This window comes from Condylostylus longicornis, unplaced genomic scaffold, assembly GCF_029603195.1.
Source record: "Condylostylus longicornis isolate FDR11 unplaced genomic scaffold, ASM2960319v2 ptg000013l, whole genome shotgun sequence".
Classification (NCBI taxonomy): Eukaryota; Metazoa; Arthropoda; class Insecta; order Diptera; family Dolichopodidae; genus Condylostylus; species Condylostylus longicornis.
In genome coordinates, this window is record NW_026577982.1 from 17,630,617 (window position 1) to 17,652,755 (window position 22,139).

General features: G+C 25.2%; 1 protein-coding gene across 8 annotated transcripts; it reads left to right on the forward strand.

Annotated features, from left to right (window-relative positions):
• The first annotated feature begins 340 nt into the window (after window positions 1–340).
• LOC129605692 (guanine nucleotide-releasing factor 2) lies at window positions 341–21,208 on the forward strand. 8 transcript variants are annotated; one of them, XM_055515598.1, is made up of 22 exons: window positions 3,146–3,304; window positions 4,194–4,362; window positions 4,847–5,046; window positions 5,102–5,283; window positions 5,419–5,552; window positions 5,646–5,879; window positions 7,096–7,280; window positions 7,336–7,425; window positions 8,495–9,251; window positions 9,304–9,434; window positions 10,323–10,346; window positions 10,945–11,089; window positions 11,179–11,593; window positions 11,747–11,918; window positions 13,227–13,241; window positions 14,752–14,914; window positions 14,978–15,262; window positions 15,360–15,590; window positions 15,659–15,784; window positions 17,678–17,809; window positions 17,871–18,013; window positions 19,567–21,208. In XM_055515598.1, the coding sequence occupies exons 1-21, from the start codon at window positions 3,283–3,285 to the stop codon at window positions 18,001–18,003; spliced, it is 3,945 nt and encodes a 1,314-aa protein (XP_055371573.1). In that variant the 5' UTR covers window positions 3,146–3,282; the 3' UTR covers window positions 18,004–18,013; window positions 19,567–21,208. The 8 variants fall into 8 exon arrangements, with proteins under 8 accessions (XP_055371577.1, XP_055371573.1, XP_055371572.1 ...); XM_055515602.1 differs by lacking the exons at window positions 3,146–3,304; window positions 19,567–21,208 and adding an exon at window positions 341–425 and having other exon boundaries at window positions 17,871–19,560; XM_055515597.1 differs by lacking the exon at window positions 19,567–21,208 and having other exon boundaries at window positions 17,871–19,560.
• Window positions 21,209–22,139: the final 931 nt, after the last annotated feature.

The following is a 22,139-nucleotide window of genomic DNA, read 5'->3' on the forward strand; positions in this document are numbered from 1 at the left end:
AAGTTAATAAGAATAATGTTAAGAAAATAATGGATGACTGTTAGCATTAGTCATGCAAATAAACTTTTGTTAGCTTTGTCAGCAGGCATTGTGTACACAAGTCACACATCAGTACATACACACATACATATGTAAGTATATAATGTGTACACTATTGCAGAGGTTTTAGTTTTTTTTTAAACTTTAATTTTCACTATAGTTTGAATTTTTTTACTCCAAATGTTCAGTTTAGTATAGTACGGTATTACAAATAATTGCAAGAAGTTTAATAATATACATATTATGTAGTTGATTTTTGTAGCAATAAAATTAATTGTTTCACTTTATTTTGCATTAGTTTTTGAAGCAAGTAAAAAAATCTATTTAGGAGAAATTCAAATAGGTTTCTGCACAAGGAAGGAACATAAAAAAATACTGTTTATCAGGTAAATAAGAAAAAAATTTACGTTTGTAGGTACATATTATGTAAATTCTTTTCCTATATACTATATTTCAATCAAAATTTTTTAATAAAATGTAATACTTTAGTATGTGTGTGAATTTACATATGTATGCATGTATATTTGCTCTAATAAGACCATACAAGGCTTGCTATATAAAGAATCGGAAACTGATGAGATCATTTTATATAATAATATTGTATTACACTTGGTGTGAAGAATTTCTTTTCTCTTTTTCATCCCCAGGAAGGGTATGGGACTGTTCCATGATATCATAGAGTCATATCTCAATTTCGCAAGTCATTGGTAACCAATATGCCGTAGTTTTTTCTTTATATCAAATATTTAAGGTTATTGATATTTTATTGTTGGTCTGTCGGTCTGTGTGTGCACGCGTGTATCTCAAGTTCTGCTGAACCGATTTTGATGAAATTTTATATGTGATACGATTGATCAACTTTTGGGATACATATATCAGGCCTCGGGAACTGCACTTTTTAGGGGGCCTGTTTTACATTTTTGAGCATTTTGAAGAAAATATTTAACCGATTTACTTGAAATTTCATATATAAGCTTCGCTCGACCGTCCGCAAAAATTCCTAACTTTTGGAAGAAATCAGGCATCAGCAACTGGACGTTTACTACGGGCCAAATATACATTTTTGTGTATATAAAGAGAAACAATCTACCGATTTCATTGAAATTTAATATTTAAATTCCACGTATTAAAACAATGAACATATAAATTTTTTGGAAAGATCAGGGCTCGAAAACTGATCTGCGGGCCGATTTTACATTTTTCACTATATCTACGGAACGAATTGACGGAATTTCTTGAAATTTGATATTTGAGTTCTGGCTGTTACCGAAACTAACTGGCGAGCATTTCAGGGAATTCGGGTAGCACATAGCGAAATTCTACTAAGAGCCAAATTTACATTTTTCTAGGTATGTTAACTATAAGCTTACTAATGTCCTAAAAATTGGAAATAAGTAGTTAACAGACATTTTTATAATATTCCATAACTTTTTCACTTAACTGGATAATACACATTGCGGTCGGTTATGTGCTGATCACATCAGATTTTTTTTGTATGCATTCAATATTTCATTATGAAAAGTGTTTTAATTACTTTCACATTAGTAATATTAAAACTTTAAAAACTTTATTATTGGGGTTATTATAAGTATGTCTTAAATTTAAAACATTTAAAACTTATTATTTGTATGGCACCTTCCCAAATCCGTTTTTCGAATTAGACCAACTACAATAGCTGCGCCTTTGGCAGTTTGTGAAAGCTTTGTTGTGTTCGTTCTTTTCGTTTTTGAGTTCCCGTGCGGGCGAACAGACGACCTCTAATAGGGTTAAAAAGCGAATGAGTTTGAAAAGCAAGTAGTTCGGAAACAGTTAATACGGTTATTATGATTCCAGAAGCGAATATCTGATCAGAATAATCGCCAAAATGTTATTATTGTTCGCTAACAATTAAATTTAAAAAATTACATTTGAATTTAATAAATAGATAAAAAAAGTTTATAATGTGGGTTGTAATAGTAAATACCTTTTTCAAAAACTTAAAGTTTAACCTGTATTTTTACATTTTTAATTTATGAAATAAATGAAGAAACATATGTTTTCATTGAGTGGCAATTTTTTTGAATGAATTCAATAGTATTAGTAGTGAAAAGGAGGAAAATGCAAATATTGGAATTTCATAATAGCTTTCATAAAGCCTTAAATTAATATAAACTACCTAATTCTTGTTCGTCAGTCTGCACCTAGTTTCAACTACAGTTTTTCATTTGCAATATGTACATATTTCTTTGAAATAAGAACGAGCAACATTTTTTAGCCCCATGGGTATCTTCGGAATTGCTTCTACTACGCTTCAGACACATTGTGTCATTTTCTAATATGTCAACAAAATAATTTGATGATGTGTTATTTTCAAAATTTATTTGATGTTGGGTCTACGACGTTGTTAACACTGAAATGTCATATCTAAAATTTTTTCGATACATATGTTTTTTATGTACTTTTTTCAGTTTTACATAGAAATTTTAAAATTAAAATAAATTGAAACAAAAAATTTTCTTATTAAAATAAGCAATTGAAAGAAATAATACAATGCATAAAAATTTTTAAATTTTCAAATGTAAATTAATACAATGTGTTTAAAAAAACGATACATTGTATTAAAATTTAAATTAAATTTTTTTTTTTTCGATTTTGACAAAATCGTAAGAACTTTTATTTGATGATTTCGAATAAACCCATGGTTATAGTGATGAGAAAACGATTAGAAAATAAATATCAAAATATTTTTAAAATCCTTCTTTTAATACGTAAAACCTATTTTCCGAGCTGGGAATTTTACTTATTAAATTTACTCATTGAACATATTAAGTACTGATAGGTATTAACAAATAAAGTATTATTATTTACGTATAGATGCGAATTAATAACATGTATAATATATATTTTAGTTAGATTCAGTGAAGCATAATATCACTTTTAGAATCGAAACATTTGTATATTATTAACTTTATCTATTATAATATGAGTGATACAACTTGCTTTGCTGCATAAACTGAAACCGTCAATGTGAACTTATAAATTCTGGACAAATTAATTGACGTTTGGAAATTGAATGACATCTTAATTCAACAAAAAAAAAAACAAAAAAATTGACGTTTAACTTTACAATTAAATTCAACGAAAAGTATCTTAAATAAAATAAAGTAAAATGATATTTATTAGAAAGTTATATATACATATTTTTTTTTAAACTTATCCAAAAATGATTGAGACATGTTAATTTAATGAAATATCTACAGAAAGATGACTTCAACGCACAAATCAGGTATGAACTTTTTAAAGAATAAATTTTCTAATGTAAGGGTGTTGCTTCTGTCAGGTAATGTAGGCGAATATGAAAATGAGTTAAATCCGCATATATGTATATGCAATATTTTTGATTGCTGTTGTTTTATTCGCAAATTTATGGAAAACTATTTTTATACGGGGTTTTCTTTAATTAATAATCATAAAATTCCAACATTATTATTTTCTAGTTTAAGATGAATAATAACTATGCAGAGAATACCAATAAATCATACCAACTTTTGTACATATGCATTATAGTGATACTCGTTGTTAAGAAAAAGGAAGTGAAGAAAAATGAAAAAGAACTTAAACAAATTATAACGAACGGTGTAATTTATTTTACAAATTTAAAATGTTTTTTATATATTTGTTACTGATATACATATTACACTCTTTTACCCAATGCCATCTGAATCTCTAATCAAAATTCATTACGACTGTTTTGAAATACATATTTATTTATAAATACAAAAATATTTGTTTATTTTTGTACATTCTGCATAAGATGTAGTTTTATATTTAGAAAAATCAGTCATATTTGCGATTTTTATTTCAATTTAAAAATTTTTATCTTATCGACCTGTTTTACTATCAGTAGATAAGATTTGTTGAAATGAGTTTGTATTTGAAAAAAAAATTATTTAACTCCGCTAATTAATTAGCTACATATGTATTTATGAAAGTTATTCAATGCCGAACTTTATTGAAAATTTCTTGTGTGATTATAAGAAGCTTGAAGACGGTTTTCTTACAACTGATCGTCGTAATTACTTTAAAAGTCGTATTAAATCAAAATGTTAATCAAAATCAATTTCAAAATATAATAATTATAAAATATACAAATATAAATTTCCTTTTCCTTTTAGATAATGTCAGTTCTCCTTCAACACCAGGGTCCTCAGGAATTACTTCAGCTCACAAAAATAGCTTAAAAAGCTCTAAATTAGCTAGACGAGCAAGATCCTTTAAAGAGATGAAGGATGGCCTTTTTGAAAAAATTTCGCAAATTCGGACTCCTACCAATACTCTTGGAAGGTACATATATATATGTACATATATAATTATAAATTTGTTTTAGCATTTTAATATTAAAAACACATACAAACTTACATATTGAAAAACTTTTTCAGCAAATTAATAAAATTGATATATTTCATTATACATATTTTTATCAAGGAAATAATAAAATCATGCTTCGTTAAATTGCTTGATTCTCTTAAAAATTTATTGCTATTTATACAAATAAGGAAAATTAACAAATGCTTAATTAAAATAATTCTAATATGACATTAACACTAAACAAAAAGAAAAACTGCTTTTTGAAAAAATTTAGGTTTTATCAGGTTTTTTTTTATCATATACCTACTCAAATATTTAATTCATAAATTTCTAATAAATTTATTTTTAATTAATCAAAAATCAAAGCTATAGAAACTAGTTTGCTATTTATAGTTTCAATTAGCTATATTTCATTGATATTAAAAATAATTTTTTGTGATTTATGACATTTCTGTTCTAGATCACATTCACCTTCTCATAAGCGTAATAGAGAAAATAAGACTACTGAGGAATCAAAACCGACTGATGCTCTTGATAGGCATGTTCGTGATATTAAAAATGCTTTGAAGCATTTTAAAGATGTTATCTTAAAAAAGAAATACGAGGTTTTGCCAGGCAATGGTACAATAATAATAGAGCTAGCTAATAATATGTGCTTAGGTAAATTAATTATTTTTATTTTACAAATATTGTATTTCAAAAACACGTATTTTAGCTTTGCAGTCACAAATTGAAAGTCAAACATTGCAATCAGCATTAAACCAAGTATATTTATCTTTAGCCAAATTATTAAAATTATGTGATGAGATTTTAGTATGTGAAGATGAAAATGATTGTGCTTCATTAAATGATGAAAACGTAAAAGAAATTGTTACATTATTTGAGAATGCGGTGCAGGTAGTGTGTTTTTTTGCTCTTTAGATTTTATTAAATGTTTCAGCAATTAGTTTTATTATTTCAGATATATATATACATATGTAATTTTAAAAAGTTTTACTATTTAGTTTAAAAAGTCCAATTTTATTATTTTAGAATCTTTTCAATGTTGCAATAGAAAAAATTCAAGACAAAGAAAACACTAACTCTACATCAAATACATTATGTAGACCGAGCATTGATATTGCTGGTCAAAGGACATCATTGCCCGATATTCCTCTTACTCCAAAGTAATTACATTTTAAGTTTGGAAGTTTTAATTCAAAAGACGTTGTGTGTGCATTTAAATTTGTATATTAATAATATCTTATTATTTTATTCAGTGAACGAGACATTTTACAAAAGTCTTGTTCGAATCCTATGAGAACATCACATAGCACCGAAAGCATTTTAAGGGATTCTAGTCCTCCACCAAAACCTCCTTTACCTGTAAGTCGGAAAACAAACCCTCCTCCGTTACCACCAAAAAGGCGAATTAATCAACGGATGCAAAATATTCCAGTTGAGAATGATAACAATACTGATTCTGCAATCCATTTAGGAATTGGTATAGATCAGTAAGTATAATACTAAATTAGATTTTATTTCTATATTATTACATAGCAATCTCTGAAGAGTTCCTTTAAGAGTGCATTGTTAAAACAGAATTTCATATTACTTAAAATCTAAATATTAATTGAAATCGCTCATCCTTTTCCTTATTTTAAAAATTATATGTGTGAAACTTTGCAAACCGTATTATATAAAAGTATTAGGCGTATATTTTACGGAAATAATAAAAAAATTAAAAAAAAACTTCTTGATTTGATCTCAATTTTTTTTAAGATGTGTGCATACATATGTTTTTTTTTAATAATTTTTATTCCGAGCATTCTTCAAAAAATTTTGAGATCAAAATTTTCTAAAGAAAATTTGAAATTTATGAACAACATAACATATCAAAAATTCAAATATCAATTCGAATTTTCAATTATTATTTCGATTAGATATATTTTTTAGTATAGTTAGATATATTTCAGTATATGTATATAGATATACTTTACAGCTTATTCAGTACTTATAGATTTTTGAATAGATTTTGAATTTTATTAAAATTTTAAAGAATAATTTGAAAAAGATAACGCCGGATATAATGTCAAATATATCATTAGCGATAATAATGATGTGATCACTTTTTATCACAAAATTTATGATTGATCAGAATAAATAATTGTTTTTCTTGATATTTTATGATAAAAAATACAAATTGATATCTTGGAAACAAAAAAGTGGGAGGAATTGATAAACTGATAATTTCAATGACCTGATATGTGATAGTAGATTGTCAAAAATTTGCATCTTCATGTATTTGAAGAGCTATAAATTGGCGGGAAGACGAGAAACGAATTAATATTAATCTAGGGAAATTTTAATATAGAAATAAAATCTTTCGCCTTTAATGATCTAGAAGTAATAAACAAGATGTTCTAATTCTAGAAGAATAAATAGAGATCAGACGGGCGAACAGAGAAACTAATATTTTTTTTAATTTTTTGGGAATGTGTCAAAAAAAATTAATGTACTCACTATTTCATTTTAATGCCTTTTGTAACAATTTTTTTTATACATGCATAAAATATAGTTATGTTTAAATATATAAGACCAAAAGAAACTCAGAAACATTTGACTTTCTTATTTCAAATTTATTTATCTTATTTATTTTTCTAAGTTTTTTTTTGGTCTTAAATATTTCCGCAAAACTGTATTATAGCTACAAAAATTTTGAAATTGTAGATTGTCATTAAGGTCTAAATCGCCAGATGATAATTCTAGTCTACTAAGTGCTAGTGCCGGTTCACTAGATTCTGCACTTAATCATTCACGTGAAGAAGATGAATTAAAAGCAATTGTGATGGAAACATCATTTGAAGATCAACATTCATTAGACAACGACTTCAACTTAGCAGCTTTTACAAGAAGTAAGGTTTTTTTTTTAATTGAGTTTAAATTAATATTAATTTCGTAATAATCCAGATTCTAACATAGTCAATAAGAACGTGGAAAAAAATATTTCATTTTTAGAAAATAATGAAATCAAAGATAACCGAAGATCCAACGAATCGGGTATAAATATCATATTTGTATTATATTTCTCTATGTTATAATATATGTATTTTGATGAATTTCCGATAATTACAGTAATCGGCAATCAAACGCAGTATTAACATTTTGAAGCAAATCAAATATATAAGAACAGTGTTGATAGTTTCTATGAGTATTTAATAGCTTTTAAAATATTTTAAAATTTGCAAGAAAAAGGGGTTAGAAGAGTCATGTATCCTGTTATAAGGCAAAAATGAAATACTTTGAGAAAATGTTCCAATTTAAGTTATATATTATCTTGACATTTATATAACAAAAAATTGAACCCAAAAAATTTTTAAAACGAAGAAATATTTGCAAAAAAAAAGTAAGATATGTATCTCTTCATATTACGGATTTTCATACGAAAAAATACGGAATATTTTAATAAAAATTGGCAAATATCAGAAATATAAACCTTTAATTGTAGCTCATTTTAGTAAAATTAGTATTTTCCTAATACGTTCAATTTTTTTTATATGTATGTATATGTATTTTCAAAGAATATATAAGTGAATATTTCAAAGAATTTCAAAGAACTTTAAGTCACCGATATTTATTATCATTAAATTTTAAAATTAGAAGGTCTTTTAACATAACTACATTTTCTAATTACATACACGTAAAAGCTTCGCAATTTTTAAATAGTTATATAATTTTTTATTTTTCTTGTTAATTTTTTTTTTTGTGCAAATTTCTATAATAACTGAAACTTAAACAAAAAGCCTTATACTTTGAAGGATTACATTAATATAAAAATTTGTTTTTTTTTGCACGTTTCAAAATGTTGGTAGCGCAAAAATGGAAGCGATTACTTATTTTTAAGTAATAATTTGGCTGAAAACTATAAAAAGCACAAACAATACGTTAAGAAAGATCAAATTATTACTTAGGAAATTATAAAAAATCTGGTTGTGTAGTTATCCTTACATTAATTATATCATTCATTTTAACAAGCAGATTTTTATAGAATAATTTTTAAAATAAATGAAAATCATTCGATAAAAATAAAAATTAATCAATAAAAAATTAATAAAATACAAATTTATAGGTTTTATGTCAGTACAATCTTTACGAACAAGTACACAAAGTGGTGGTTCTTCAACGAAACGTTCATCTGGTCAGAGTAATCAGTCGCAAAAATCAAACTCATTAACACCGAATAGCATAGATCCTTTAAGTATATCAGCAACAGCCAATAATAATGATACCATAAAATTTGAAACATATCATCAAAAGGAAGAACATCAAAAACATGCAGCAATATTTAATAGCAACAGTTGCGATCAAAATGTTTCACACAAACATTTATTACAACGACAAGAGTTAACTACCTGTAATAATACACTGACCTCAAGTACGAAGCAATCATTGACGTCAACAATGAAATCACAGCAAACTATTTCATCCTCGTCATCATCGACAACGTTTTCAACACTGAATTTTTCACAAGAAGAAATATTAAGCAATAATTTAAATGACATTGATACTTTAATTGACTTTCAAACACAGAAATGTAACCTACCAGGTAAAACTACTAACATTTGTTTAAATACATTAACACGAAATGGCAAACCACAAGGCAATGAAAACGTTGAGAAGAAAATTAACCCAACGAAAAATACATCGACAGTAATGTCAAATACTCAAACATGTTTGGGTAATGATATTAATAAATTAGGGGAAATGGATGAAGTCGATAATTTACGTTCAATATCACCTTTGTCACCGCCAGCATTACCAGCAAAAACCAGAAATAAACGGGATAATACATTTTTTCAGTTTGAAAAGAGGGATGACGATTTAGGGTAAATAAATTTATTATTTATCTGCTAAACTTAATCATATAATTGTATTTAGGCTTGCTCAAACGGATTTCATAGGTTTGCGTAGTACATCAACTTCAAATTTTATTGAGACAAGACATCAAAGTTTAATTGATCACAGATGGGGAGATATACCTCCACCTTTACCAGCAAAGAAAAAACACAGTATGTTGAAATTTTAAAGCATATATGTATATGTATATATATATTAAGTTTATTACAACAATTTTATTTCTTTTAAATATATGTATAAGCAAGGTGACTGTTTTTTAGAAGACTATAGGAAACGTAATATTTGTCTAAAAAAATTGATCTGGGCTTTGTACCCGCCACGTTAATATAGTATATCGGAATATTTTTTTCATTGTAATAGGATTTGTAAACTTTATAGTTTCCCTTAAATTAGCTATAAACTGTGTATGCACATTTCTATGCCAATCTACAGCTTTGAAATAAGTAAATCTATTTAGTTTTATTATTTGTTATCTTAATAAAATTTTTACAAATTTGTAGCGGATAGACTAAAAATAAAAGAAAATTATAAACTAAAAAAGTTTTGATAAAATAGAAAAGAAATTTGACATGTCAATGAAATTCGTAATACATATTGTAGAAGTAGTTCACAAATGACACTTTTTTTATTTGCCTTTATTTGAATTTAATGTATATTAATTTAATGTATTTTATTTGGTTTAAACCTGTATGACTTTAATTCTTGGAATAATTAATGCGTTTGTCTAATCAATTCTAGATTATAATTAATATAATATGTAGACAACTTAAGGTTGCTAAGTAGCAAAGTTTATAACATGATTTACAATAAATATTTCTATATGATATCGAATTCAGTGATATTTAAATTGGTATGACAAAATATAGTTTTATATAAATTTAGTAGGTTTATTTTTTTTTCTACTATATTTTGATGTTTTTATTTGATAGGAAAAAACCATCCTTGTTCTTTCAAATATAATATAAAATAACATAAAATGATAAATTTTAAACTAACTCTAAATAATTTTTAATTTGGTGGGGTTAAATTATGTCAAATAGTGTTTCAAAGTGTGGCTTACTCGGGTAAGTTTTATGAGAGAATTTAAATTTTAACACTCAATATTGCAAACCTGCACACATTTTCCACATTTCGATCAGAATAAGATCTGAAAAAAAGTGAACAGAATAAATTGAACAGGAACAAAAATATGTACAATCAATATTGAGACATTAATTTTACATTATGAATGTACTTACATAAAAATAATTTCAATAATTATTTAACACTTTCACTTAAAATACTTTAAAATCATAAACACAAATTACAAGAAACTTTATTTAAGTGTGATAATATTCTATTTAAAGAAGCTGAAATTTTACCATTTTTAGTTTATTAAAGATAATAAGTTATAAAATTATACAACTTTTAGCTCTAAATAAAAAATGTATTTAATATTTTTTGTAAATACGGAAAAGTGCAGTAAATTAAATGCAAACAATAACTATTATTATAAACATAAATCCATAATTCGTTGAGATTTATGAAAAACATAAGATTAAAAATGTGAATGAAATGTCAGCTTTTTATATTTCAGATTTAAAAATTATTTATTTGAACTCGCCTGAGTTATTTAGTTTCTATGACAATGAAGAAAAATAACTTTATTTTTGATAATTTCAGTTATTGCATATATGGAAATTTGTTCAGCATCATCACGTTCATCAACGGATGCATTACGTCATTCAGTTCATACTTATAATATAAGTTCAAATTCTTCAGATTCATTTTCACCAAATCGTAGTATAATTCACAGTCAAACAATGAAGTATGACTACTATTTATATTCCGATACTTTAAACAAAATATTTAATTTAATTAAATTCTATAATGTTGTACTTTTTATTTTTTCTTCAGTTTGCAGAATGTTAGACATCAGTTATCACAAAATTCAGTATCATCATTCGACAATGATGAGAAACCACCGGCATTACCACCAAAAAGGCAACCAAAATCTAATAATTGTAGAACACCAACTATTATAACAACACCACCTGAGAGTCCGAAACCAGGCTTTTTTAATGACAATATCGCAAGCGGTAACGTTATTAATAGTTGTACCATAGGCAATGATATTGCAAGAAATAAAAAAGCGACCAATCAAATAGTCGAAATGTCGACTGTTACCGAAGAAACTAGTGAAAATTTAATAGATGATCAAAAACAGAAAAATAATCAGAATCAAACAAATTTAGGCCTTACTGAATGTAATGATGACGATGATGACGAAGTTGTTTTACGGAACAACGAAAATTTAACCCCAGAAAAATTGGTAAATCATATCAAAATATTTTTTTAAATAATATTTTAATTATTTTGCTTTATCAAAAAACTCACTTTTGCTATTTACTTATTTACATATTAATTAAAAAATTTGGTTTGGAAAGAGCAGTAATGTTTATATACGTAAATATTTATTTTTAAGGTACCATCGCCTAAAATTAAAGTAGACCCAGGCGTGAATCTAATGGAAGAAATTGATGTCTCAGATTATTTAATTTTTAAAAAGGAAGGTGAAGATGGTCCAGATGTTAAAGGAGGCTATTTAGATGCCTTAATTGTATATGCAACTAAATTACATAAAAACAACGAAAACGGTGAGCTGGTTTTGTATTAGCAAAACATAAGTAGAAATTATATCACGCAATAAAATACTATTATTTATTAAGAAATTTGAAAAATAACTATAGGTGGATCATGATGTTAAGATTTTGATTTTAATTCTTATTCTAATCATGGCAGCTTATTTTAAATATGAAACTAATAATTTGAGATTCCGAAAAATGTAGTTCGTAGAACATTCACACAATGTTTTTTGCGGACTTACTTTTCATAACAACATTTCAATTCTGCAAACATGATCATGTTATTTAAGTACTGAAAAAATTTGCATATCAAACATTAAATAAAGTTTCTGTACATAATTTTATACGTTATTTCTTCATGTTAGGAGTTTTTTGAGCAACTCTTGAATTATAAAAAGAAATTAATTAAAATTAAATTCAAGCCAAATTTTTGTTTAAATTAAATTCAAGCCAAATGTTAGAACACGTTAAAAGAAATTTTTTAAACGTTACTCTTTCAATTTTTGGAAAAATTACCGCAGTTCATATCTCTACAGATTTTATCTTAAAATCACTTAGGAACAAAAATTTAAATATCGTCAAAATATATTATGTATATTCTAATCGAGTAGACGAATAATTATGTTGTAATTAAAAATGTGCAATTTTTCGATTATTTATGTTTTTGGGTCCAAATCAAAATCCCCAAAAAAAATTGGAAGGGAAAATGTATTACATACATAATGTGTTATTTCCAACATTACTCGTATAATTTTACTTTAATAGGATTATTTTCATGCACCATCTGTTCCTACTAAAAATATTTTATTTTTAAATAAAAACATTTTCAGTTTCTTTTAATTTTTCCTTAAGTCGTCATTTCAACGTTTTTCTACGAATAGCCTATATCATAAAAATAATTAACTGATTTTGGATATGGCCAATTGAATCTGAAGTATAATTAAAGTGTAAATTTTTGAAACTTTGTGAACACAACACCAAATATTAAATTGGTTTTAAGATGAAGTTCGTAAAGATCTGGATTAAAGTAATTTTCTTATTCCTATTAAAATAACATTATTTCTAATGTAAAAATATCCTAAAGCTGCAATTTAATTTACAACTAATAAATACATACTATTAACCAAAATAATTATATTTTAATAAAAATAATTCAGTTTTAAATATTGCTGAAGTATAGTCCTTAGGACATGTAATTATTGCACAAAAATTAAATAAGGATTTTGCAAAAAGAAAAAGAAATTTTTTACACTAAAAATTAAATAACGAATGTCATAACTTAATTCAATTTTATTTTACATACCTACCTCTTATTTTAAGATGAAGAATGTGATGGTAAGAATTAAAATTTCTATTATAATTTATTTTGAAGTTGTGCATGTGAATAGTTGAATTATTTTTTGTGTGTTATTTTTATATAATATTCGTACCTATACATCAATTATGCCTGGATAGCCTAATCATATGATATGTTGAAATTTTTACATCGCAGTGTTGTTGAAGTTTCCTTTTCATTCTATCATTTTTCCATACTTTTGAATTCCTGTCAGTCTAAAAATCCTTTCAGGTTATCCTTAAATTTTTCCAAAAAATTTCCTTTACAGTTACATTAAAAATTTTTTGTTCTAAATTTTTTTTAGGATACGTGATAGATTAGATTACATATAATAAATAGATTAAATTTATTCCATAGAATAAATAGATATAATAAATAGATTATATAGATTCTATATAAATATGTGATAAACATTTAATTATAAAAATACTTTTTAGTGCAGTTTTATGTGCGCTAATTTTTTTAAGGGTTACATACATACATTAATTCATATGTATATGTATATTTTAGACTCTTTTTACAATTTTGCATTAAAATTTAATTTTTTCTTTATATTTTTAGATAAATTTTTTCTAAAAACTGTGTACTTGTATTTATATAAAAAAATATTTATAATAAGACAATTAATTGATTGAGATTTTAGAATATTTTTTGGTGAACTATTGGATAAATTCTTAGAAGAATATGTTCTTTTTGCCAGTTCGTCTTCGTATTCATTTACAAAAGAAATAGTCTTTGCGTCATTAGTAAAAGATAAAAGCTTTTTTAAAGAATCTGACAAAGTATTAAAACAAATTTTCGGAATCACATTAGATTTCAAAGATCACATTAGATAAATTTTCAAAGCTACAGTTATTTATCACAGTAAAAAAAAAACAGATATTATATACCAAAGTTAAAAAAAACCGAAAACAGTACATACAAAAATACTAGCGTTAGAATATTTACAAATTAGGCAATGTTTTCATAAAGAAAAATCATGTAAGATTGATTTTAAATGTTACCTTTTTATACTTAAAATATTCCAAATGCCCCGAAAATACCAACACTTTTTTTTTTCAAAAAATTTTTTAAGAGAACTTATCGACGAAATTATACATTTCATTTTACTTAAGTAGTTCTGCTAAGTTAGTTTATTTAATAGAATATTAAACTAAAAATAGTTGAACATTTTATCAATGCGTGCCTGCATTGATTTCTCCAGTATATGTTTTTCAGTTTTCCAATTTTCCTGAAAGAGTAAATGTTTCTATATGGTTAAATTTGAGTAAAACACTAAAGTCTCGTTGCATGTGCAATTTTAGGTTGATATTTGCATCTCTATTATGTCTATACATATAAATTTATATACATCTGAATATCTGAATTTCAGGAATAAGTTTAATGGCAGTTTCATATAACTCTTTCTATACTTATATATTACATATTTTTTTTTTCTTTTAAGAAAAGTTTTTTCAGAAAATTAAAATAAAACAAACCATGAATGAAGTGTATGTTTCATAATTACAGAATTCGGCGAAGCATTTATAACAACATTTCGAACTTTTATTCGACCAGTCGAATTAATACGAAAGCTGATAAATCGTTATAATGTTTTCATATGTGAAGCACAAAAGAAAAAGGTAGCACGGGAAACATATTCTTTATTGTACCGTGTAGTTAATGATTTAACGTAATTACCTTATTAGTTTTTTTGCTGAACATTTACTAATTAAATAACTTTTTTTGTTTAAAGGGCGTCTGATATTGATCCGCATTTATATTCTATATTAATGGAGTTTGTATATTGCTTAGTTAGCACTGGAGAATTGCCCGATGCAAAAGTAATAAGAAACAAAATTGTTGACAAAATAAAATTGTATAAGGAGCTTAAGTATGGTAGCAGTTTATATGAGCCACAAAGAAATATTGTAACGAATCAACCAACTTTGTTAGATTTGAAATCAAATGAAATTGCGGAGCAAATGACACTGCTAGATGCTGAGCTGTTCCAAAAGATTGAAATACCCGAGGTATTATTGTAAGTATTATGTTTGACGGATTTAAAAAAATTCAATAACTGTAATTTAAAATATTCGACAATATTATAAACTTTTCCAAATCCACATTTATTATAGATTTGCCAAAGATCAATGCGATGAAAAGACGCCAAATTTAAATAAATTTACAGAACACTTTAATAAAATGTCATATTGGGCTAGGTCACAAATATTAAAGCAAGATGACGCAAAAGATCGCGAAAAATATGTTATAAAATTTATTAAAATTATGAAGCATTTACGTAAAATAAATAACTATAATTCATATTTAGCGTTATTATCAGCATTAGATTCTGGGCCTATTCGAAGGTGAATAGAAGTTTTTTTTGAAGATGAAGTGTGAAAATAACAAACGAAAAATATAATTAATATTTTAGACTGGAATGGCATAAGACAATTACTGAAGGACTGAAAGAATATTGTGCACTTATAGACTCTAGTTCGAGTTTTAGAATTTATAGACAGGCATTGGGAGATACAACACCACCTTGCATTCCTTACATGTAAGTTGAACATTATACTTTATACTATTATATTTTTACAATATTATAAAATATACTGAATAACTTTGCTTGCACAACCAGAATATATTATAACAGCAACAAAATAAAAAACCAAAAGATTATTACACAGTTTGGAAACAAATCGTGCTCAACACTCATGTATTTACAAATTAAGTATTCTTCTCGAGCTAAAGTACTCTTTGCGAGTTTAGACATCGATTATCCTAATGGTAGTCTGTGCCAAGGACGGTTTCTGGTGACTATATACTATTATACTAAATATTTTTGTACTTGTTTGAAATCTAGTATTTATTATGCTACAAAATCCATTATTTATTAATATGAATTTAAACTGAAAAGTTTATTTTATAGGTTCGTTTACATGGGATATGCATGTTAAAATTCGAAATCCAAAAATCTAAAACGAAAAAAATCCCATCGACTGATTGTTCACCAGTAAATCGAGAATCTACAGATTTTTTAATTTACAATCCGTTTAGGCCTTTCAGAAACAAGGACTCCTTTATGCTATAAATTTTGGGTATTACAACCATGTCCAGCGAAATGCGTTCTTGTATTCCCTAACTCATTATTTTTTAGCTAAATCATTTGTTTCCAACAGATATTTCCAATATTTTTTTAAGGTACAATCTCTTTAATATCTGTCTACTTTAATCTTCTCACAAATGCTGTTCAATTTCCAATTACTTTGTACATCATTATTTCAGTTTCCTATTTTGGCACGATATCCGCTCCGTACAACTGCCCTAAATTTAACCTATTTAAATTTTTGTTTTTCTGACTTATTGATGCTTTCCAATGAGTTACCACAGTAAGTCTTCCATTAAAATTTTTTGAAAGCTTCTAATTTTATTTATGCTTTGAAAAGAAAAATTCCAAGTAATTTGTCAGTTTTTTTTTAATGGAATACCTGATTTAAATTGGGCTTTAAAGTTCTTTAAAAATAAGGTTATACTCATATTCCAAAAAACATCGTTCCATTTAGAAACGACGAATGTAACGTCATGGGTAATTGGAAACTGCAATTAGTAGTTGTAGTGCACTTTTATAAATTAAGTCTTTTTTTTTTGTAAGTTATGCTTAATTGGTCGATTTCCATTTTTTCTGTGTACTTTGTCAATTGTGTTTTCATTTTAAATATTTGATTTAGTTCAATAATTTCATATTAAGATAAAAACGCAAAAGACGGTGTATCATCAATTAACCAAATAAATAACTGGCAATATAGTAACTTTATAAATGAGTCAGTATCTCAAATCAGGAACTCAATTCCTATTTTGGGTTTGTTACTTAGCCGATGTTTTTGCAAGTAGTTGTGCATGGACTGATATTTTAGTTATCGGGATTAATCACATAACCGATCTTAGGGTTTCAATCACATAACCGATTATAAATAAAGTACTTCATAAGGAAAATATTTAAATTTGAATTTAAAGATTGGAAAGAAATAAAAATTTTGAGTATTTAATGAATTTTGTGACTAATTTCTATATATGGATCAAAATTTTTATAGAAAAATCTTTCTATGATTTTAAAGAAACTTCTTGTATCTTTAATTAATTTTCAACTTTATGCTTAATAAATCCCCTTTTCCAATAAATCTCATTTATTTTGACTAAATTATGCTAAGATATAAGTTTTATAAACTGACTAAAAAAAAGTAACATTCTTTATCTTAATGGAAATTTCTTCATGCAACTGCAGAACAGATGGATGACGTAATCAAAGGAACGAGTTAAAGGCAGTTGTTCTGCAGTTGCATGAAGAAATTTCCATTAAGATAAATTAGTAGTGTAATAGGCACATTCTTATTGATTCCGCAACTATAATGTTGTATTAGTAAAATTCATAAAATAACATTCATTTTTTTAGTGGATTAGTATTACAAGATTTAACATTTGTTCACGTTGGTAACCCAGACTATTTAAAAAACGGAGTTATAAATTTTTCTAAAAGATGGCAACAATATTTCATTATTGTTAATATGAAAAGATTTAAATCATGGTAAATATGACTTTAGTTATTTAATTTAATTTGCGTATTAATATTTTTATTTATATTCTAGCTCATATTTATATAAAAGGAACGAAAAAATAATACAATTTTTTGAAAATTTTGAAAATTTCCTCGGTGAAGAACAAATGTGGCAGATATCAGAGAATATTAAACCTCGGGGCAGAAGACCAAATAATAATTAAAATAATATATGTATGTATGTACATATATGTTAAAACGACAATGCTTGTAACATAGCAACTTAAATATACAAAAAAATATAGCACTACTTATATAGAAACCAATCATTAATCAATCATAAAAGAACCGCATCGCTTAGTCTACTTGTTAGTTTTGTTTATAGTTTATTGAGTACATGCATTCATACATAATACATATGTCAATGAGACATTTTGAATACAATTTTAAAATTATTTTTTTTTTAGTTTAACCAGGTTTAAAGCTTAAATTGATTACCTTGTACAAATATAGGAAAGCTTTTAAAACTTAAAAAGTATATAAATCAGATATAAAACTTGTATATTTTAAATCTCTTAACTTTTTATTTGTGGACAATTCATTATATATAGTATATTTTGCAAGTCATCAATGCAATGCTACAAACTTATTTAAAATTGTTCGTTTAATATTTTTATTTATTTTGTATAATAGTTATATTATGACTTTTGTAGCGTGTATGCTACCTTTAGAGATTTGTATTTAGTGATACGGTTATGATAGCAATATGTCACTAAGTTTTTTTCTAGCATTTATCGGAGAGTATTCTGAAAATACAAAAAGTAACTTCAAAAATAAAATCTAATATTTAATTTAAAAAGTTAATATTGCCTCAACAATCAAACTGTCGAAATCAATTGAAGATTAGATATCGTATATATAAAGCAGTGACAGAAAAATGTTTTTGCTAGTAATTTTCATGAAAAGAAACTAATTTAGATTTGATAATATAAAAGTCTAGGACCAAAAATCAAAATCTATCGCATTGAATCTTACATTAAACCCTGATAAATATATTAGTCAATACATATACATACATATAGTTTTTTTATATTAAATTATTTGCTTGAAATTTATTTTTTAACTAAGTTATATAAACCCTTGCACGACTGTGAAATCATAATACCTTTTTTTGAAATTTTTGAAGTTTAATTTGTGAGTAAACGAGTTTTTTTTTTGGATTTGCGAAATATGCGAATTTAAAATACAAAGAAAATTTTACTTATATTATATTTATAATATTTCTGATATTTAAAATATCTATTTAGAATATTTGCAATTGAAACTCAAAGAACTTTGAACAATTCAAAGACATCATATATATCTCACCGTAAGTAATGAAATATACATTATTGAAAAAACAAACTTTTCTTTACGAAGTGTATTTATTTTCAAGATTATAATTTAATCTTAGAATGTTTTAGTCCTGTTTTAATAGATAAAATACCTAATCGCTACAAATACCAGAACAAAAATTTTTGTTTCTGGATATACTATAACCCCAAAAAGTATCGAATTACAAGGAGGCCTATATGGCACCATTATTAATTTTTTATTTGCCCAATTTTCTAATTTTTTGACATATTGTGTAAAATAACATATACATTATTATTGTATGTAGTATAGTTATGTAAGAATAAATGTTTGAAACAGACATGAATATTCAATTAGAAACTGTATCAATTTAAGCTAAATATTGTAAAAGATAATTATTAAATTTTATATTTTTATATTAAAAATTATTTCAGTTCCTTTTATTGTTTGATTACTTTGAAAAGTTTAATAAAATATATAACACAATGAACGAATCCCCATTGAATGGTGCAATGATATTATACAGATAATTTTGAATTTATAAAATTACAAAGAAAATTTTAAAAGGTGCTGCTGTATTAATTTATAAGTTTTAAATTTATTTTTAAACGTAATATTTTAAAAAAAAAATTGTATTCATTGTATATATTATTTTATGTTTTGGGGATTTTTATAATTTTATTTAAATTAAACTATTTAAATAATATAAACGTATAAAAAATAATTTATTGAGTAAAATTCCATAAATATATATAAATTAAGTGTAGTAATTAATTTAAAAATAAAAAAATGTAATGGTATAAAATGCCAAATGAATAAAGATTAACATCAAAAAGATAAACATCAAATATAGCTCAAAACTTAGCACAACATTTTTAATAACATAGATATCGTGAAAAATAAGATGATTGTGTTGTGCCAATTTGAATTCGGCTTAAAGAGTAATCAAAAATTTACAAAATTCTAAAATTTACGAAACATTGTTTGGAATCTTTTTCGCCATTGAATTTTTTGTTTGTTATCACAAAACTAAGAATAGAGTGTAATTTACTTTTTTCCGAAAAGTAAATTAATAGTGCACCCGAAATACTAAACGATGTACATATTGATCAGTGATTATGATGAAATATGAGGATATATGTATCGGGAATTGTTTTAAACAATTTCAGTTTTCTCACTGCGGACTTTTTCTTAAGTGAAGTTTGTTCGTTTGTTAATTTAACTAAGAACCTTTGTGTGAGCTATTTACGAAGTGAATATTGGCTTACATAATATACTGCCCGTTATCATAGGATTAATGCTAAAGTCTTGTTTTACTTTTTCAGTTATTTTTTCCATTTATCAGATTTAAAGTGAAAAGTAAATATTTCTTTTAAAGAATCTACTAAATTTGTAATTGAATTCTGTATTTTTTTTGTAAAAAGCCGCTTTTAACTTAAAACTAAATTGTTAAAAATTTGTGATGCTCTCTTATTTTTTGTTCACACGAGAATTAAAGAAAGCAGATACAGAATGAGATCTTTAATTTTTGTATTAAATGCGCAATGCTTATTTTAGTACATATTGTGTTTTTTTATTGGTTTATGACATGAAATTTGCTTTTATTAAAGAATTTATAAGTTGCACAATTAATCGAATCAAGATACACAAAAAGTTAATTTCCCGATCCGTAAAATACATTGTATGTAATTATGTATGTATATAATTTAATGTTTTACATATTTTGTTTGAAAAACATATTTATCAGGTATATCAAATATATGCAATATATTATAACTAATAATGATATCATATTATGTTGTGTAAAAAAAAAGTTTTTACAAATAAATTTTGCAGTAGCAACTAAAATGAGATGAAAGAATTTAATATAATTTTAAAAAAAGGAGATAACGTTGTGAAAAACGCAAAAATAAAGTGAAATTCAAATAAAACTTATGTATTTTATGAATAATGTATTGAAATAATACAAAGGAAAAGTTTACAATATTAATATATTCGCAAATAATATTAGCAATATAATGTATACATATTAATATCTTTATTTTAGTATATGTCGCTTTTAGCTTTTAGAATAGGTTGCAATAACTAAAAGAAAAAAATTATTTAAATATAAATAATACACATACACAAATATTAGAAAAATGATGAAATAAATGTTTATTAATTTAAATTTACCTTGTTTAATTATGGTGTACTTCTTACTTTTGTCACTTGAAGTCAAAATTTTAATCTAATTTGTAAACACGGGTTTGTATAGTATGATGTTATAATGAGTACAGGCTGAAATTTTATAGTTTACGTTCGATACAACTTTGTTGATTTTGGTTAAGGATTTATCAAAATTTTATTTTTTTCATAATATTAATGTATCAGGCTAATTCTATATCGCTTTTCCAGTTTTGGAAAAAGGAGAGATATGTACATACAAATTTAAAAACTTTATGAATATAGTTTTTCGGTTTATGATGTTTTCACTTATTTTTCTTAGTTCTTTATTTTTCATTTTTATCTTGATACAGAGTATCAAGATGATTTCATGTAAGGTGACAAATAATTTTCGGGATTATTATTTGATCAATTTTCAGAAAAAAATTGTAAGGGGAGGATGCAGATATACTTGTTTTCGAATTACGGCCTGTTGAAAAAAGCTACCTGATTTTTCTTGCATGTAAATAAATGCTTAAAGATGCCATCGGAGGCTGGTTTCACAAGCGATTGATTGCTCCTCATTTCCAGTCTTACAGTTAATTTGATTTGAGCCATAGTTTTCGAGGTAAAGCTCGTCAAAGTTAAAATTTTTGCTTTTTTTATTTTAATTTTTTTGAAAAACTCCAAATTTTTGATACATATGTATGTATAGATACATATGTATGTGTAGCTACAAAAATATTTTTTTAAAATAAAGTACTCTATTTGACCTTTTATCGCTCTAATTTCTTGCTAAGATATAAAACACAACCATTTCAAGTTTTGAAGTATTTAAATTATATTTTTTCTATCGATTCAA